Consider the following 21305-nt stretch of genomic DNA (forward strand, 5'->3'; position numbering starts at 1 on the left):
AAAAAAGAGAAGAAGGCAAAAAGGCCTATAAATAGTTCCAGTTCTGTCTAATGACCCTTAGAATATGTTTTCCTATCGAGTCTCATGAGGTGCCAAGCCCTGTCCTCTGAGTCTGAAGTCCATTTTCAGGATTCCTCGGGTACTTCATTGCTTTGCTTCCCTTGCTGCTCTGTTGAGCTCCCTTCTTGTTACGCCCTGCTTTGGCGGGGGGCGGGGGGGGGGGGGGGGTGTCAGACCTGCACAGTTTCCACACTGTGTCTCTGGTGATGCCCCCCCATAGCGCTGTGGGTCAGTAAGGGGACATCGTGTCTTGTGATGGGGCTGAACTTACGGTCCTCTCTGTGCATTGTCTGCTCTGAGCAGGAGCTTGGTGGGCCAGAATGCTGTTTTCTTAGTCTCTCTCTCCTCTCTTTTCGCTCTCTTTCCCTCTTAGTTTGCTCCCGTGTGGTCTGGGAAGGCCTGCCACTCTCCTCAGGCTTTATTTTCAGTGCCAGCCCCCATTTTTAAAGGCTCTAAAATATAGAGATATGTTTAGACTCTTTCATCCATTTAACATATTTCTTACTATATCCTACATACAAACAGGTACGTGGATATATTTATTCTTTCCAACATACCCATTTAAAAAATTTTTTTAAGCTTTTTCTTTTAAATCATTTCATTGAGCCTCTTACAGCTCTTAGAATAATCCATACATCCATGTGTCAAACACATTTGTACATATGTTGCCATCATCCTTTTCAAAACATTTTGTTTCTGCTTGAGACCTTGGTATTAGCTCATTTTTTCCCCTTTTTCCCACACCCTCCCTCCCTCCCACACCCTTTGTAATTTATAAATTATTATTATTTTCATATCTAACATATCCATTTTTAACACACTTATTGCCAGAGGAATTATGTCATAAGCTAGTTCTAGTGAGCTCTTTTTCTACTCATAAAAAATCCTACATTGCTTTTAGATAATTGAACACTTTTTATTAGAAATTAACAAAGTTGAAATGGAACATGTGGAGTTAATATTACTTTTTTCTCTTCAGTGAAGACAGATGTTTAAGAAAAGTTAATTCTCTCATGAGAAGTTTTAAAGAACCCTAGTAGTTCAGTTTGTTCAAACTATAAAAATTTAGTAATCATACAATATAAAGATAAGTCCAAAAATAATGCTGTAAATTCTTAGATTCCTTTAGTAAACAAAAATCTCAACATGTGCAACCATTGTGACTTGATATATCCTCCCTGTAAGTTTATACACTTCTGAACTGCTATTGGCCTCTTTATAACCCTTCTCCAGAGAATTCTGCCCAATTTGAGTTGCACAGCAAGATAGCAGTTTTGGCATTCTCAAGAGACTCAAATCATTTTTATTCAAATGTTCTTTGGGTTTGGGGGAACAAAGATAAGGCTGAAGGGGTAAAATCAGGTCTACCAGTGAATAGGGTTAAATTTCCCACAAAATTCTTAGAGGACAACCCTTGCTCTATCCCCAAATAAAGAGCAAGTTAATTTTCATAATGGAAATAGATTCTTAGGTGCAGTTTTCCTGCCTTTTTCTCATAAATTTTTAGTTTTCAAAACATCTTTAGAATAAGCCTCTCTGATCTTGTGGACCTTCAAGAAAATATATCAAGAAAGCCCATTGGGAATCGATAAAAACCATAACATTTTGAGCTGACCTCTTTGCCTTAAATTTAACTGGCCCAACAGATCTTGGAAGCCACTGTTTTATTTATTTTTTTAAACATTTTATTGGGGGCTCTTACAACTCTTATTACAATCCGTACATCAATTGTATATGACATATCCGTACATATATTCCATTCTTTTCTACACATTTACTTTCCATTGAGCCCTTGGGATCTTCGTTATTTCCCTTCCTCCTCCCCACACTCAACCCTCATGGCCCCTTGATAGATGGTAGATTTTTAATTATTTTCAAATCTCACACTATCTCCCTTCCCCCTCCTCTGTTGTTCTTCCTTCTCAATGGGAGTGTGTGGTTATGTGCCATTCATTGTGATCGGTGCCCCCCTCCCTCCCTACCTCTCCCCCACTTCCCCCAACCCTTTTGGTATCTCTATTCTCATTCTGTTCCTGGATTCTATGTGTTGGAGTTTTATCTCTTGCCTATACCTATGTACATGCTCCCGTCTAGTCTAGATTGGGAAGCAGCACTAGGGTCATGATAGCAGGGGGGTGAAGAGGCCTCAAGGGATCAGAGCTATATTGCGTGACCTATTAGTGCTCTACTAAACCCTGATTGACTCATCCTCTCCCTGCAACCTCTCTGTGGGGTGATGTTCCATTCTCTTTGGGTCTCCGCTCCAGCCCCCTCCATTCTCACCAATGCATTTTTGTTTGTTTGTTTACTATTTGTTTTGAATCTTCTGATGACCATTGCCTGGTCTTGATGACACCACGTGATTGCACCGGCTGGTGTGCTTCTTGCTTCTCTGTTGGATGGCCGCTTGTTTAACTTCAAACCTTTAAAATCCTAGACACTGTATAGCTGGGCACCATCCGTTGTTTTCACCACATCCGCTTATGCACCCATTTTGTCTTCAGTGATCATGGTGAGCATCACAGAATGCCAATTTGTTAGAACAAAGTGTTCTTGTATTGAGGGAAGGTATGAGCCAAGGCCCAAGGCCCAAGGCCCATCTGCAGCTTCCGTGTATTGCATAAATATATGTACATAGGCCAATACCACTATTGTTATGGATTAATGTATTTGCATAAGTGCACACCTCTGTTAATCCCCCTGTGTATGCCTTTGCTTCCTAGAGCTTGCCTGTTTCCTTTTGCCTCCTTCTGCTATGCCATCACTTTCCCCCTTCTTCCACCTCTTAGTAAAACTGTTTTTAGTTTTTATTTTTGAGGGCACCCTAATGAGGCTAAGACAAGTGTGTTACGGAGATAACTTGACTGCAAAATCCACTGATCACAGAAACATGTTTAAACACGTTTTGTTTGGAATAAACCCATCCATATATAAACTAGAAAGCTAGTAGTGATACGTTTTTACTTACTGTTGTATGTTGTATGCATAAGTTAATATTTACTGTGTTTGCTTTGTAGGATTTTTAAGTTACTGGCGTGGCAATTTAGCAAATGTTATTCGGTATTTTCCAACACAAGCTCTGAATTTTGCCTTTAAGGATAAATATAAAGAACTTTTCATGTCTGGAGTTAACAAAGAAAAACAGGTAATTATGTCTCTAAAATTTCATAGAAAATAATTGAATCTGCCTTACCTTTGGTGCTTGGGAGAAAATGCTTGAATGGTGGGAAAAAGAAATAGAATATATGAAAAATATAATTCTAATTATTCAAGTTCTCTGAGCTTCTTATAACTTGAATAAGTAAGGCATCTTTTGTCTCATGGAATTATTTCTTTAAATAAATAATAATTTTGTACCTTGTAGAAATTCAGCATTTTGTGTTTTTCTTAAGCAAAAGTACAGATAGGAACTGAAAATACAGGGAATCCAGGACGGATGAGCCCTATAGGACCAGTGGTGTGAGTGGCAAAACAGGGAGGGTAAAGGGAGAATGGGTAGGGAAGAGGGAACCAATTACATGGAACTGTGTGTGACCTCCTCCCTGGGGGACAGACAACCGAAAAGTGGATGAAAGGAGACGTCGGACAGGGCAAGATATGACAAAACACCCATTTATAAACTATCAAGGGCTCATGCGGGAGGGGGGAGCGGGGAGGGAGGGGAAAAATGAGGACCTGATGTCTGGGGTTTAAGTGGAGAGAAAATGTTTTGAGAAACGATGTACAAATGCGCTATACACAATCGATGTGTGTATGGATTGGGAAAACAGTTGTATGAGCCCCTAATAAAATGTAAAAAAAAAAAAGAACAATCAACAGGTGTTTTTTGCCCCTGATATAATGTATTTCCTGAAGAAGTAAATTATGCTCTTTTGCATGATTTAGGATCTATCACAAAATGGAAAATAATAAATTTTAAGTTATTGAATTTTAAATTATTAATTTTTTGAATTTAAAATTATTTTAATTTCAAAGATGATTTTGTTCTTCAAGGTAATAACTCTCGCTTAAAAAAATCTAAAGTTAATGATTTTTCTTATTCAAGGGCTTAAAAAGTTTGTAGGAAAATCTTATTAATATTTTAATTCCACTTTACATGAACTTTTTGACATCTCTTGTTATCTAGCTTGGTTTCTGAAGATATAAGCATCACTTCTGGCCTCAGTAGGGAGAAAGAAAATCCAACTCCATCATCTGCCCAAGGATGATTCCTAATAGGCCAAGGTTCAGGCATGTCTTTATCCCCGATCCTTGATTGTATTCTGACACCAGCCAGCCACCCCACAATACCCTGCTCTGTTGGCTTTAAAAAGTTTTGAGAGTGAATTATAATCCATTAAAATGGCCACATCAAATTTACAGATGATGTGATTATGGGTTTTTTTTAAGGAAGTTAACTCATCACAACAAGCCAAGATCAGAAAAATTAAGAACACAGTCCTTTTCAGTGGAAGATATGAAAAAATAATAACTTCTAATTTATCAAGGGTTCACGAGAGTGGGAAAGGGGGAGAGAGGGGTAAAAGTGGCTGATACCAAGGGCTCAAGTAGAAAATGTTTTGAAAATGATGATGGCAGCGTATGTATAAATGTGCTTGATATAATTGACATGTGGATTGTTATAAGAGCTGTAAGAGCCCCCAATAAAATGATTTATTTAAAAAAAAAAACAAAAAACGCCCTTTTGCCTACAGCAACACCTCTTTCTAGTCCTCAACCTCTCAGCCACACAACCCATTGGTCTCTACACTGCTTGGGAAAATAGTAGAAAGTTCCTTTAATGCTGACAAATGCCCAAAAGGTACCCCATTCTGCAAGCTAGCCTCATGCCCAAAGTCACTCAGCTTTACTTATTTGACTACCACCCTGCTTCAAGACTCTACTATACATTTGCCGTGCTACTCTGCTGCTGCTTCACACAATCATCCCATATGCACTTCACTCCTGGCTCTTCCTTGATGGTCGTGGGAGTTTTTCGTCTAGTTTCTGAAATGGCTCACTTATAGTAAGTGGAATGGCACAACTTGTATAGAGTCCAGTGCAGCTTATTTGCATGATGGGCCTTACAAAGACTGGTTAGAAGAGTCATACAAAGTAATTTAACTTCACTGCTGTTTCTTCCTTGTTTTACTGTCTTTATACATATGATACCACCTACCTAGTCTTACGGTTTCCCCTCATCTATATAAACTCTCTCTCCTTCCTTCTCACCCCTTTTCTTCTTTCCTTATCCCCAACAAAGCAACCAAGTTATCTTGTCAGATTTTTCAAAAGCAATTGTCTTTGGAGCACATTTTAATTTTTAAACCTTTCATTTATACCTTACTCTTCTCCCCCTTTGTTTTACAGTTTATTTCGTTTTAGAAATGCTTATTGAATACTTTGCACTGCCCTATATGGAAGTGGGTAACTAAATAAGATCTTCAGAATTGTAATCAAAAGATAAGAATTTGGATCCTGGTGCTCCTCTTATTTAGTGGTGTGTTTTTGAAAGTCGCTTTACTTTTTTGATTCATAGTTTCTTCTGAAAATTAGACATCATTATACTTACCTAATAGTTTTATTGTGAGGTTTAGATAAAATTTAATGTAAAATACTTAGTATAGTGCTGTGCTATATGGTAAGCACTCAAAATGTTCTGTCTTCTTTAGCTGAAAACAGTTTAACTGTCATTTAACTCGAGTCTTTCCTTCCTATCTCAGAAATCCTCAGGACCACCCTCAGAGAGGTTCAGTAATTCATTAGAAGGACTTATTAAACTCTGAAAAACATTCCTATGTGTTACAGGTAATTACAGAAAGGGGACATAGAATAAAACCCTAAAGGAAAAAGGCACACAAGGCAGACCAGCTTTAAGCGTCCAGTGGTCTTCTCCCAGTAGAACACTGAATTCTCCCAGCAGTAATATGTTACCACAAGTGAAGAGCATTACCAATGAGACACAAACCTCTGTGCCTCTAGTTTTTGTTGGAATCAGACACATAAACTGACAGTTACATGGCTTCCAGATCCTACCCACCAGAGAGCAAAGTGATAAGACCATGTCCCAGAGCCCCAGAGATATTACAAACACATGTATAGAGCATTCGAGCAAATTTATAGAGACAAAAGCCAGAGTAGTCACTAGGAGTGGGCATGTTTAGAAAAGGGATGGGAAGTAGGGATAGTGTCATTGCTTAGGAGACCCAAAGTTTCTGTCAATGATGGTAGAATAATTGAGGAAAGAACAGTGGTAATGACAGCATTATGAATTTTCAATGTCACTGAATTGACCAGGTAAAATGTTGAATTGTAAAATGTCACATTATTTTTTCCACAATAAAAAACAAATGCATCTTCACCATTAAATATCTTGGAGGCCATATCCAACCTGGGCTTCCCTGTTGCCACAAGGTGGAGGTCAGACATGCCTCCACCCTCCATCCTTTACCTGTCACCATTCATTTCTCCCGCAACACTTTACTTTCTGCTGTGTTTGACAGAACTCAGACAATACTCAACAATTATGTGGGTGTATTAGGAAAGTTAACAGGTAACCACAAGTCAGGATCAGTAAACAGTAAAAATACAGCTACTGGTCCACAGCAGTGCCTCTCCTCAGCTAGTAGCCAACTCTCTCTCATGTCTTCAGCCTCCCACTTCATGGTCCCTTGTCCTCTGGTCTTAGGCCAAGAAGTCAGTGTCCTATTCTGTCTCACAGTCTTGTTGCTGTTCCTCTGCACTCTCTCATGGTCTCCTTTATCCTGGGCTCTTGTCTTAGCATGGCTTCTTTACTCTGTCCCATGGTGTCTGTGCCTTAGCCTCTGATGCCTTTGGTCTCAGAGTCTGACAATTTGGACAGAAATCTCAAACGTCCTCCACTGGTGGCTCTTCTTCCTTGAGAATCTTGGGATTTCTTCTTTGTGCTTCTGAAATGGCTCTTACACACAGTGGAATGGTTTTGATGGAGGTGGGAATTTTGTCTTTCAGCAAACCATATCCCAAAGGTGGTGATTTGGTTCACACCGTCAAGTAAAGTGGCATCAAAATACATCCCATCTTAATCCTGCCCATTAGTTTAGCAAAGCTTTCACCAACATGGGATTTTTAACCACAGGGGATAAAGACCAGAATTTATAGTATATAACATAAGGGATATGTCTAGAATAGCCATAGTAATTATATCCCAACCATAAAATCATTAGCGTAAAATTTTGGTCATGGTCCAAAACTTCCAAGGCAGGATATTTCAAGGGTCCAAAGTTTATCACTTAGAAGTCAGTCTGCTGAACAGTCCTGAAGATTTTTGGTATGCACAGGTTTGGTCAAAACAGGACTGTTAGGTTGACCCATTCATGACTGAATTATTTTTTGCTTTGAATTTTTTGTAATTATCATGTGTTTTCAGTAATCAAAGCCGTGCTGAAATTGAAGGAAAACATTTTTGAGGTTATATGCATTTTGTTACAATTACAGGGAATGACTATTAATGGTGGATACTGGGTTTCCTTATAAGGTGATGAAAATGTTCTAAAAGTGTAATAGTTAAACAAATCTATGAATATACTTAAATCCATTGAATTATGCTACATGGGTGAATTATATATTACATGAATAGATTACAACAAATCTATTGTATAAAAAGGAATAATCCTAACTTGAAATGTACATTCTGTAGTATAGTAAACAAGAAATGTCCAGCACTATAAATTAAAAGTTGAAAGTGGTTGTTAAGTGAGTTTTTTGGGGTTTTTTTAAGTTGAGATTATGGAATATATGATACGTTTTACTTATTGGTCTTGTGATTCACAGTTCTCTGAAAGAAGAGAGTATAATTGTACATAGTTTTGAATGCATTGGACATTAAAGATAATTTCACCAAAGAGGTAGAATGTGAATTACAGGATCAAGCCAGGACAACCTTTTTTGTTTTAAAAAATAGGAAGGACGTTCTAGGTCAGAGAAAAATCAAGAATTCCAAAGCTGCAATTTAAAACTATTGTTAGAAAAATAGGAGAGAAAAGCAAGAAACTTGATTATTACTCGAGCATTCTTCCCTTTAATGTATTTAATGGTTACAATGACCATGTAACCTGAATTTTACAAAGTAGCCCCAATTCAAACATTTATTTTTCCATAAATTTTAAGTGATGAAATATTGGAATTAGAATTGCAATAATTGATTTCTGCCCATTTTCGTATCGGCATGGGAACATAATTAGACAAGTTTTTGAGCTGTTCATATACAGTGATACAGAATCTACATAGCAGATCTGGAACACAATGAAATATGTCTGTTACCTCCTGCTGTACTCCCTCTAAAAAACAGGGCACAGTTAAACCCTCCATATATGCCTGACATTATTGGCATTATTAACAAACAGTTCTTTAGTCTAAAGGAAGGATTTTAGGAAATAATTGAGGAAAATTGGAAGTGATCAAAAAATGAAATGGAATGCATGAAGATTGATAACTCTAGGTGTTTAGTTAGCTGAAATGGACTGGTATTGGCTATTTTGAATCAGAAAATCATATGATTTACAATGCCGGGAATAACAAGAGGAATGACATGGATTTTATTGTCAGAAAAGATCTTGCTAAATTTATCATGAAGTACAATGATACCTGTGATCAGATTATATCTATCCATATTCAAGGAAATCCAGTCAGTTCAACTGTTACTCAAATTTATGCACCAAACACAAAAGCTAGTGATGAAAAAAATTGAATTATACCAACAGCTCCAGTTGGGAAATGATCAAACATGCAGTCAGGGTGCATTGATAGTAATTGGTGATTGGAATGCAGTAGTTGGAAACCAAGAAGAACGAACAGTAATTGGAAAATATGGAGTCAGTGATGGAAATGTAGCTGGAGATCGCATAACAGAATTTTGCAAAAAACAATGACTTATTCATAGCAAATACCTTTTTCAGCAACACAACAGGCTACTACACACATGGACTTTCCCAAATGGAATACTCAGAAATCAAATTGACTACATCTATAGGAAGACACGATGGAGAAGCTCAGTGTCGGCTAAGACAAGACTAGGGACCGACTATGGAACAGATCATCAATTGTTCATATGTAAGTTCAGGATAAGGCTGAAGAAAATTAAAACAAGTCCACAGGAGCCAAAATATGACCTTGAAAACATCTGAAGAACAGATTTTACACATTAAACACTAATGATAGAAGACCTGATGAGTTGTGGGAGGATACCAAGACCATTCATGAAGAAAGCAAAAGATCATTAAAAAGATAGGAAAGAAAGAAAAGACCAAAGTGGATGACAGAAGAAACTGAAACTTGCTCTTAATTGTGAGTAACTAAAGCAAATGGAAGAAAAAATGAAATCAAGGAGCTGAATAGAACATTTCAAAGGGAAACTTGAGAAGACAGAGTCAGATGTTATAGTGAAATGTGGAAGGACCTGGAATTCGAAAACTAAAAGAGAAGACCACAATCAGTATACCAGAAACTGAAAGAACTCAAAATACTCAAGCCTCGATTGCAATTTTAAAAGATTCTGTAGCCAAAATATGGAATGATGGCAGAGAGTAGTGAGAAGATGGAAATAATACACACTCACTGTACAAAAACAAAAAAAAACTGGTCCACAGCCCACCACCAGGAGGTAGCATATGAGCGAGAACCAATGGTGTTGAATACATTATCAAGTTGTACTGAATACATTACCCAAAAACAAGGCTCCGGGAATTGATGGGGAAACCCATTGAAATGTTTCAGAAAGCTGAAGGACCACTGGAAGTACTCACTTGTCTTGCCAGGAAATTTGGAAGACGGTTGCCTAGCTAAATAACTGGAAAAGATCCATAGTTGTCCTCATTCCAAAGGTGATGATCAAACACGATGCTCAAACTACGATATTATTGAGATCATAAACAAGTAAAATTTTGCTGAAGATCATCCAACAATGGTTGTAGCAGAACATTAACAGGGAAGTTCCAGAAGTTCAGGCTGGATTCATAAGAGGATGTAAAACAAGGGATATCATTGCTGAAGTCAGATGGACCATGGCTCAAAGCAGAGAGTACCAGAAAGATGTTTTACTTGTGTTTTCATTGATTATGCAAAGGCATTGGACTGTGAATCATAATAAATTGCATAATTTTGAGATCAATGGGAATTCTGAACATTTCATTGTGCTCATTTGGAACTTGTACATGGATCAAAAGGCAATTGTGGGAACAGAACACGGGCATACTGCATGGTTTAAAGTCAGGAAAAGTGCACATCAGGGTTGTATCCTCTCACTTATTCTGTCTTATGCTGAGCAAATAAAGAAGCTGTATTATATGAAGGAAAACATGGCATCAGGATTGGAGGAAGGCTTATGAACAACCTGCAGTATGAAGATGATACAACCTGGCATGCTGAAAGTGAGGAGGAATTGAAGCATTTGCTGGTGAAGATCAAGGATTGTAGCCTCAGTATAGATTACAACTCAATGTAAAGAAAGTCAAAATCTTTACAACTCGACCAATAAGTAACATCATGATAAGTGGATAAAACGTTGAAGTTGTTAAGAATTTTTGTCTTACTTGGATCCACAATCAATGCTCATGGAAGTAGCAGTCAAGAGATCAAACAGCATATTGCATTTGGTAAATCTACTTCACGAGATCTCTCTAGAGTATTGAAGAGCAAGGATGTTACTGTGAGGACTACAGTGCGCCTGACCCAAGCCATGGAATTCTCCATTGCAACATATAAGGAAAATCTTGGAAGATTCGATGCATTTGAATTGTAGTGCTGGAGAATAATATTGAAGGTACCATGGACTGTTAAAAGGACAAACTGATCTGTGTTGGAAGAAGTAAAGCCAGAGTGCTCCTTAGAGGCAAGAATAGCAAGACTTTTTCTTACATGCTTTGGACGTGTAGACAGGAGAGACCAGTCCCTGGAGAAGGTAAAGTGGAGGGACAGCATGTTTATCATGTTTGGTAAAGTAGAGGGCAGCAAAAAAAGAGGAAGGCCTTTGTGACAGTGGCTGCATCAGTGGGCTCAGGCATAGGAACAGTTGTGAGGATGGCGCAGGATCATGCAGTGTTATGTTCTGTTGTGCATCAGGTCACTATGGGTTGGAGCTGACTCAACAGTGTCTACCAGCAGCAGCAAAGGAATGATTATCTTATGTGGCTTCTTTTGCTAACTTGCAGTGATTTTACTGAAAAATGAAACCAGTTGCCATTAAGTTGATTTTGACTCTTTGGCAATACCATGTATTCCAAAGTAGAAGTCCCCTCCATAGGGTGTTCAAGACTTTTCAGAAGCAAGTTGCCAAACCTTTCTTCTCAACCACCTACGTATGGGTATGATTCACCATCCTTTCAGTTAATAATCAATGCAAGGAAGTCAGTATGTCAGCCGCTAAGCTACATCTCCAATTGGTTTGATGGGGAACTCAGGCTACATGGACATGAAAAGAAATATTTTGGGTTTCTCTTATTAAAGTTTGTTTAGTATATGTTGGCACGTGGGTGGCATAGTTGAATATGAAGTTTGAAGTTCAAAACCATCGGCAACTATGTAGGAGAAAGATTAAGCTTCCGTAAAGAGTTAGTCTTGGAAATCCACATGGGCTTTTCTACTGCGTCCTATAGGATCCCTGTGAGAGTGTGTATCTGTTAAAGAACATAATAAAACAGTACAATACACCATAGAAAAGGGAAACGGAATTTTATATATTAAAACCTAAATAATGGTACTGCATTCATTTCTTCCATCTTAAATTATTCCTTATGTTCATTTTTAGAGAAAAGAGACTGTATATTATTACAGATATTTATTGGGGTGGGGGGAGGCAAAAAGGCATTGCCCTCAAGTCTATTCTGATTCATAGCAACTCTCTAAGACTGAATGAAATTGCTCCTTAAATGTTACCGAGAGTATAAATATTAATGGGAACAGAGAGTCCCTTCTTTCTCCTGTGGAGTAGCTTATAGGTTTGAACCTCTGACCTTGTGGTTCACAGCCAGCCCAATACTTAACTCACTTTCCACCAATGTTCCTTTTTACTTTATAAAAGCAGTTTTGAAATCTGACTTTTTAACCTCTATAAAAATAAGGATTTACCATCTATTTAACCAGTCATATTCTGTAACTTAATAACTATTTAATTACTCTGTTTCAGTTCTGGAGGTGGTTTTTTGCAAACCTGGCTTCTGGTGGAGCTGCTGGGGCAACGTCCTTATGTGTAGTATATCCACTAGATTTTGCCCGAACCCGATTAGGTGTTGATATTGGAAAAGGTATGGGATTTTCAGAAATACATTCTCTGTTTTAACCATGTGTTACTTATTGTAAATTATATTGTAATAACAATGTTAACAGAATAGTCTAACATTTTGATTTTCCGTCTAATGGCACTATACTCATAGAACCTAAAGTATGCTGCTTTTCCCCCCTTAAAAGTTGAGAAGAAGGCCAGCATACAATGTTGCAAACATGAAGATGACTAATATTTTATTTACATTTTTCCCCTCAGAGAAGCAACTCCTAAATCCTGGTATGTTTCCACATCTGATAATTTTATATATTAAAACCTAAATAATGGTACTGCATTCAACTCTGAGTGTTTTGTAGGACAGATGTACAACTCTCATCCTCAGATTCTCTTCTGCCTCTATCATTTTATTTATCACATCTTCATATGTATATTCCTTAATAGGTTTCTGAGACTGAACAGTAGTAGATCAATTGAGATCTTGCATATCTAAAAAGTCTCTTATTTTTTATCCTTTTAATATCTTACCGTATATAGAATTCTGGACTTAATTTGCTTTCAGTTTTGAATATATTACTGTATCTTCTAGTTGTAAATGTTGTAATTAAGGATTAGATTTGTCTTTCTCTTGATATTTTCTGTCCTTGATCTGACATTTCACAGTGATGTATCTTTTTTCTTAAAAGACCATTTTACTGGGGGCTCTTATAACTCTTATTACAATCCATACATCAATTGTATCAGGCATATTTGTTACATATGTTATCATCATTATTTTCTAGACATGTACTTTATACTTGAGCCCTTGGTATCAGCTCCTCCTTTTTTCCTTCCATACCCACCTCATGGCCCCTTGATAGATTATAAATTTTTTTTTTATATCTCACATCAACCGCTGTCTCCCTTCCCACATGGTTTCTGTTGTTCTTCCCCCTGGAGGGGGTGTGTGTGTGGTTATATGTTGATCATTGCGATCAGGAGTTCCCCTTCCCTCCCTTTCTCTCCCCCCCTTCCACCTACCCTTCTGGCATTGCTGTACCCTTCCTGTTCCTGGATTCCGTGTATTGTAAGCTTTTATCTCTTATCTTGTATATGCTCCGGTCTAGTCCAGAGTGAGAAACAGCACTGGAGTAATGATAGTGGGGGGTAAGGAAGCCTCAAGGAACCACAGGAATATTGTGTGTTCCATCAGCGTTTTACTGCACCCTGGTTGACTCATCCCTTCCCTGTGACCCCTCTGTGGGGGGATGGGCCATTGTCTTCAGATAGGTTTTGGATCTCTGCTCCAACCCCCTTAGTTCTCAACAATATGTTTGTTTTTATTTGTTTGTTATGGATCTTCTGATGCCTGTTACTGGTCCTGATGACACCTCATTATCACACCACCCAGTGGGGCTGTTCTCTTCCATGTAGGCTTGTTGCTTCTCTGCTAGATGGCCGCTTGTTTCTAAAAGCCTTTAAGACCCCAGACACTATATCTTTTACTAGCCAGGCACCATCAGCTTTCTTCACCACATTTGCTTACGCACCCAGTTTGTCTTCAGCTATTGTGTAGTAGGGGCCGGGGAAGCATCACAAAATGCCAGTTTGTTTGAACAAAGTGTTCTTGTATTGAGGGAGGAGGGTATGAGCTGAGGCCCAAGGTCTGTCCACAACCTCAATGTATTACCATATAAATATATGTACATAGGCCAATAACTCTATTTTTATGGATTAATGTATTTACATACGTACATACCTATGCTTATACCTCTATTCGTAGCTTTGAGCCTTCCTCTATTTCTTTTTGCCATCCTCCTGCCCTACCATCACGTTCCCCTATCTTCCACCTCTTAGAACTTCCTCTTAGCTAGATTGCTATTGCTCCAACACCCATGATCTCTACAACATCCTAGTTGTTGGTTTTAATTCCCTAGTTGTTCCCCTGTCTATAGTATTATTTTCTCACCACACCATTCCAGCGCCCACCCCCCCCCCCCAAGCGCTACCTTCTTCCCAGGCCTGTTGCTTTCTCCCTGAGCTTACTTCCCATACCTGTCTTATATAAATAAGAAGCCAACCAATGCCCTAGTCCAAACAATAAGAAAACAAAAGATGGAAAAAAGAAATAGAGAAAAAAGGTCTGTTCGCTCACCTTTATGACTATCTTCCCCCTGGTCCTGGGGGAGTTCCGAGAGCTGCCCCTCCTAGCCTGAAGTCTATTTGGGGGCCTCTCTAGGGGCTCTGTGGTTTGGCTTTGCTCCAGTTGCTGATGTGTTATGCTCCCTTCTTGGTTTGCCCCACTGTGGGGAGTTCAGACCACTGTACCTCCCCGCCATATGTTCCCAGTATTGTCCTCTGTTGCAGATGCTCCAGTAAGGGGACAACATGTCATGAGCTATTGTCAGCCCTACAGTCCTCTTTGCCTTAGCAGCTCCGTGTAAGGACATCGTCTTCCAGGCTTGGTGTGCCAATATGTGGTCTAGGCTGACTCACTTTCTCCTTTTCTTTCTTAGTTTGCTTCTGTGTGGGCGTGGTAAGTCGGCCCCTTCCCCACCTGAAGGTTTAGTGTGGTTCTCTGTCGAACATAACTTCTAGGTGGGACACCGTGATGTATCTTTATGTACTCTTTTCAGTAATTGTGGAAGTTACTCAATTAGCCCCATTCAATTTATAGACGCATATTCAACTTTGAGATATAAATCACCTGGCTGCTTAGGTAAACATGGGATTTTGAGCATCCAGCTACTTCCTTGCATCCACACCAGGAGCAGTATTTAGTCCCTCTCATTTCTGAGTGTTTCAGGGGTGGGGTGAGGGGAGTAAAAATAACTTCTCAAGAAAATCCCCCTAGATAAGAAAACTAATTTTCATCCCCTTTTGTCTTTTTCTAGCTTGTAAGAATGTGAATTTCATTTTGTCTTCCATTTTTCTTTGTCTATATATCTTTAATCCTATTTTATTCCTTTAATAAATTTCTCTAAAGAGCTGAAATTCAAGAAATATTTGTAGAATATCTGTTGTGAACCATGCCTTTCCTTCGATACAGTGTATATCTTGCACACCATATGAGACATAGAGCTCCTATCTCATGTACCTTAACATCTAGTGGAGGAAACAAGTAATATGCTGCTGCTTAGTGATGAATTATATGAAGAAAATGTTTAGAAAAAGCATAGCACCAGTTTTAGAAATAACTTAGATGAGGTGGCAGGTTCAACAAAGAGGAAACCATTAATTCCATGTTTGTTTAACAGGGTGACTATATTGTTATTGCTGAGTAAGTGAAAATAACTAGCTTTATCCAGTTTTAGATTCTATTGTTTTCTTTCAAGATTAAGAAAAGTTTGTTTATTTTGACATGTCACAGATAATAGATTGAAAACATTGCTAAGGAATTCTAGGTCAAAGGAATATAAAACCAAACAAAGTAGAAAAATGATGCCATATCTAAAATGTTCATGATTCTAAATTGGCTAGTGCTTAGCATTGTCTTTTTGCTGCCTTTGTTCTTCGATTAAAGAGAGTCTTAGGAGGTTTACATTCCTAAGTAATAATGTGACTCACAACCAGTAACCCCTGGTCCTCTGATAAGACAGAGTACAACAGCTGTACAGGCTTTCCAAGGGTGCAAATCATTACAAAAGCAGAGTGCCACATTCACGTGGTGGGTTTGAACACCAACTTTTTGTTTAATATTAAAACACTTAACCAGGTCCCTTTGGTGACTTTATTAAAATGTCTTAAGTCACATTGCTTGAATCTGATTGCATAAGAAATTAGTATTTTCAGTTACGTTCTTTTCAGAAATTACTTGAAATCTTAATGGATTATCTTTAAATTGATGGAAGGATTTTGCTATGTAATCTCTTTATTAGATTTTTAAGAAGCAATTTAAGAAATGATATATCTATAAAGTATTTCATTAATTTACTTCATTGGCATGTTTAACTGATAAGGAATTTGCTAATAAGTTTTATATGACTTTCTTTTAGGTCCTGATGAACGACAATTCAAGGGTTTGGGTGACTGTATTATAAAAATAGCAAAATCAGATGGAATTGTTGGCTTGTACCAAGGGTTTGGTGTTTCAGTTCAAGGCATCATTGTCTACCGAGCATCTTACTTTGGAGCTTATGACACAGTTAAGGTAATTTTGGTGGGTTAACTTAGATATACTAAAGAAATTATTGTTTCTTTTTATTCTAATTATTAATATATTCCAAAGCTTTCAAACTTACAGAATTCAAAATAAATTGGAAACATCATGAAATTCTGTTGAATCATTACTTTGGTACTGATTAAATTATTTATATTTTAGATTTGGCTTTAGACATAAAAATATCTGAAATTTTTTGTGGTATTTGCGGTGAAAGATTTACCATAAGTTATTTTGAAAGTGGAAGACGTGATTAGGCTTAAATCAAAATTAAATCTTTAGGATCTTCTAACAGAATGTTTCTGATTCTCTATTAATTGATCACTTTTTAAAAAATAAATCATTATATTAGGGGTTTTTTTTAATCATTTTATTGGGGGCTCGTACAACTCTTATCACAATCCATGCATACATCCATTGTGTCAAGCACTTTTGTACATTTGTTTCCCTCATCATTCTCAAAATAGTTGCTTTCTACTTGAGCCCTTGGTATCAACTTCTCATTTATTTCCCCTTCCTCGCTGCTCCCACCTCCCCCATGAACCCATTATTAGGGTTCTTACAACTCTTTTTTTTTTAACTCTCTCATACAGCTCTTATAACAATCTGTGCATGCATTGTATCAAGCACATTTGTACATATGTTGCTATTCTTTTCAAAACATTTTCTTTCTACTTGAGCCCGTGGTATCAGCTCCTCTTTTGTTTCTTCCGTCCCTCACCCTCCCATGCTCATGAACCCTTGATAAATTATAAATTATTTTTATATCTTACACTGTCCACTGTCTTCCTTCACCCATTTTTCTGTTGTTCATCACCCTGAGGTTATCATTGCAATCAGTTCTCCCTTTCTTCTCCCACCTTCCCCCTACCCTCATGGTATAGCTACTCCCATTACTGTTCCTGGGGGGGTTATCTTTCCTGGGTTCTGTGTGTCTAGAGCTCTTAACTGTACCAGTTTACATCCTCTGGTCTAGCTGGATTTGTAAGGTAGGACTGGAGTCATGATAGTGGGGGCTGGGGGAAGCATCAAAGAACTAGAGGGATGTTGTATGTTTGGTCGGTGCTATAATGCACCCTGGCTGGCTCATCCCTTCCTTGTGTGACCCTTCTGTGAGGGAATCTCCAGTTGTCTACAGATGGACTGTGCGTGTCCACTCTGGCCCCCCTCGTTCGCATTGATATGATTGCTTTTTTGGAGTCTTCTGATACCTGACCTTGTCGACACCTCGTGATCACACAGGCTGATAGGCTTTTTCCATATGGGCTTGTTGCTTTCCAGCGAGATGAGCACTTATTTATCTTCAAGCCTTTAAGACCATAGATGCTATATCTTTTAATAGCAGGGCACCATCAGCTTTCTTCACCACATTTACTTTTGTACCAATTTTGTCTTCAGCAATCATGTTGATCATCAGAATGCTAGGTTATTAGAACAAAGTGTTCTTGCACTGAGGGAGTACTTGAGTAGAGGCTCAATGTCCATCTTCTACTTTAATACTCAACATAAATATTTGTACATTGACCTATATCCCTATTGGTATATATAAATATATTTACATAAGTATGTGCTTGTATTCATACCTCTATAAACATCTTTTCCCTCCTACTTCTTTATTTCCTTTTATTTTCCTCCAGTCCCACTATCATATTTGACCTTCATTTGGCTCCTAGTAATGCCTCTCAGCTACATTGCACTTGAGCAAACTCCACCACACATTCTACGCCCTCCCCGCCATCAATTTTAGATCACTTGTTCCCTTGTCTGGTTTTGTTGGCTCTAGCTTTCCTTAACCCCCACCTCCACTTCTCCCATATTTTTTGCATATAATTATAAATCAATTTACTATCTCATTTTAGGACGTAGACAGGGTAGTAGTTTTTGTTGGGTGCTGTCAAATCAATACTTGTCCCAATTCCTTCATTGATGGCCCTAATAGTTTGGGATTTAACTTCAAAGTCTGTGATCCACCTTGAGTTTATTCTTGTGCATGGAGTGAGATAAGGGTCTTGCTTCATTTTTCTGTAGGTAAATACCCATCTTTTCCAGCACTGCTTGTTAAAGAGGGCATCTGCTTCCTATTGGATATTTTTTGGGCCCTTATGAAAGATCAGTTGTTTGTATGCTGATGATTTTATTTCTGGGTTTTCAATTCTTTTCCATTGGTCTGAGTATCTGTCATTGTACCAATACCATGCGGTTTTGACAACTGTGATTGTATTGTATGTGGGAAAGTCAGGTAAACCAAGCCCTCCCACTGTGTGTTTATTCTTGAGGAGTTCTCTGCTAATTATGGGCTTCTTCCCTCTCCATATGAAGGTAGTAATCAGTTTTTCCATTTCTTTGTTGAAAGACGAGTGTAATTGTATCAGGATTCTATTAAACTTATATAGTGTCTTTGGTAGAACTGACATCTTGACTATATTGGGTCTTCCAATCCACGAGCATGGAATGTTCGTCCATTTGTTGAGGTTGCTCTTGGTTTCTTGTAATAGTGCTCTGAGTTTTCCTCATACAGAGCTTTTGTTCTTCTAGTCAAGTATATCCCTAGATATTTCAATTTCTGTTTGGCTATTGTGAAGGGTACCACCTTTTTTATCTCCTCTTCTGTGGTCTTATCCGATGTGTATAACAGTCCAGTGGACTTCTATTTGTTGATCTTGTATCCTACCACTCTGCCAAACACCTCTGTTGCTTCCAGTATTGCCCTCGTGAAGCTTTTGGGATTTTTCCATATATAAAATCATATCATCTGCAAATAACGATAGTTTCACCTCTTTCTTCCCCAGGCGAATACCTTTGATGTCTTTTGTTTGCCTTATGCTGTTAGCTAATACCTCCAGGACGATATTAAATAAGAATGGGGACAAGGGGCAACCTTATCTGGTCCCCTTTTTCAGTGGGATTGTGTTAGTCTTTTCTCCATTGACTACCACATTGGCTGTTGGTTTCTCAGGTATAGCTTGTATTGTCTTGAGGAATTTTCCTTACATTCCTACCTTCTCAAGTGTCTTAAACAGGAATTGGTGTTGGATGTTGTCGAATGCTTTCTCTGCATCTATTGATACTATCATGTGGTTCTTACAGTTTTTCACATCAGTGTGACTAATAATACTAATGGTCTTTCATATGTTGAACCATCCCTGCATCCCTGGTATGAATCCCACTTGGTCATGGTGAATTATTTGTTTGATATACTTTTGTATCCTGTTGGCTAGTATTTTGTTAAGGATTTTTGCATCGATGTTCATTAGGGATATAGGTCTGTAGTTCTCAATTCTTGTGGGATCCTTGCCCGGTTTTGGTATCAGGATTATACTACCTTCATAGGAGTTTGGGAGTTGCCGTCTTTTTCAACGTTCTGGAAGGGTTTGTGTAGGATTGGTGTTAGTTTTTCCCTAAGTACTTGGTGGAATTCTCCAGTGAAGCCATCTGGTCCAGGGGATTTTTTTTTCATTGGTATTCCCTTGATAACCTTGTCTATTTCTTCTGTTGCTATGGGTCTGTTGAGATTCTTGATGTCCATCGAAGATAGTCTAGGAACGGATTGTTTTTCCAAGAATTTGTCCATGTCTTCCAAGTTGTTGAATTCATTGGAGTACAGTCCATCATAGTACTGTGTAACTATCCTTTTGATTTCATTACGGTCTGTTGTAATGTCCCCTCTTTCATCCTTTATTCTTGCTGTTGAAATTTGTTCCCTCCTTTCTTTGGTTAGGTTTGCCAGCAGTCTGTTGATTCTGTTTATCCTTTCAAAGAACCAACTGTTAGCAGCATTAGTTTTTTCCATAGTTTTCTAATTTTCCCTCTCCTGAATCTCAGCCCTGACTTTATTATTTCTTTTCTTTTGCTATTAGTAGGATGTCCTGCTGACTCAGCTCTAGTTGTTGTAAATTTTGTACCAGCATATCAATCATGACTCTCTCTTCCTTTCTCAGGTGTGCATGCATTGTTATGAAACTTCCTCTGATAACTGCCTTTGCTGTCTCCCATAAGTTTTGGTATGTTGTGTGCTCATTCTCGTTGGTTTCTAGAAATTTCCTAATTTCAACTCTGAACTGTGCCAGTACCCACTTCTTTTGCAGTAGAGAGATTCATCCTTGAATTGTTTGCTCTTGTTTTCTTCGTCTTCCTTTGTTGATTTCCAGCCTTATTGCACAGTGGTCAGAGAGAGGGGTCCGTATGATATCAATGTGCTTAAATTTATGTAGATTCGCCTTATGCCCCAGAATGTGGTCTGTCTTCGAATGTGTGCCATGTGGGTTTGAGAACAATGTGAATTTTTGTATTTGGATGAAAAGCTCTGTAAATATCTATCAGGTCAAATTGTCTAATTGTAGTATTTAAATCTCTAGCATCCTTGTTGAGTTTCATTTTCTGTGATCTATCTTTCTCAGAGAGCAGTGTATTGAAGTCACCCACTATAATTGTTGAGGCTGTGACTTCTTTTATCATTTTTGGAGGGTTGGTTGATGTATTCAGCGGGTCTCTTATTCAGCGAATATATGTTTATAGTGCTTAGTGGTTCTTCGTCTCCCATTCCCTTGAGTATTATATAGTGTCCCTCATCTTTTTTTATGATTTACACTTTGAGGTCAATTTAATCATAGATTAGGATTGCAACCACTGCTCTATTTGAATTGCTGTTTGTTTGGTATGACTTTCTCCAGCCTTTGATTCTCAACCTGTATTTGTCTAGCCTTGAGATGTATCTCCTGTAGGCAGCAGATTGATGGGTTGTGTTTTCTAAGCCAGTCTGCTAGTCTCAGTCTTTTAATGCCTGAGTTCAGGCCATTGATATTCAGGGTTATTATCTTCATCTGCAAGCTCAGTGATATCATCTCATACCTTTTGTGATGGGTGTTTTTATACTTT

The 21305-nt window shown here is 38.2% G+C and overlaps 1 protein-coding gene across 1 annotated transcript in view; it reads left to right on the forward strand.

Annotated features, from left to right (window-relative positions):
* SLC25A31 (solute carrier family 25 member 31) overlaps window positions 1-21305 on the forward strand; it is a 45727-nt gene that overhangs the window by 14054 nt on the left and 10368 nt on the right. Inside the window, exons 2-4 of the mRNA XM_004711859.2 lie at window positions 3078-3205; window positions 12200-12317; window positions 16267-16421. Of these exons, the coding sequence (XP_004711916.1) occupies window positions 3078-3205; window positions 12200-12317; window positions 16267-16421 (401 nt within the window). The remainder of the gene's footprint in view (window positions 1-3077; window positions 3206-12199; window positions 12318-16266; window positions 16422-21305) is intronic.

Source organism: Echinops telfairi, unplaced genomic scaffold (genome assembly GCF_000313985.2).
Source record: "Echinops telfairi isolate 266 unplaced genomic scaffold, ASM31398v2 ScPeMD7_14;HRSCAF=57, whole genome shotgun sequence".
Taxonomy (NCBI): domain Eukaryota; kingdom Metazoa; phylum Chordata; class Mammalia; order Afrosoricida; family Tenrecidae; genus Echinops; species Echinops telfairi.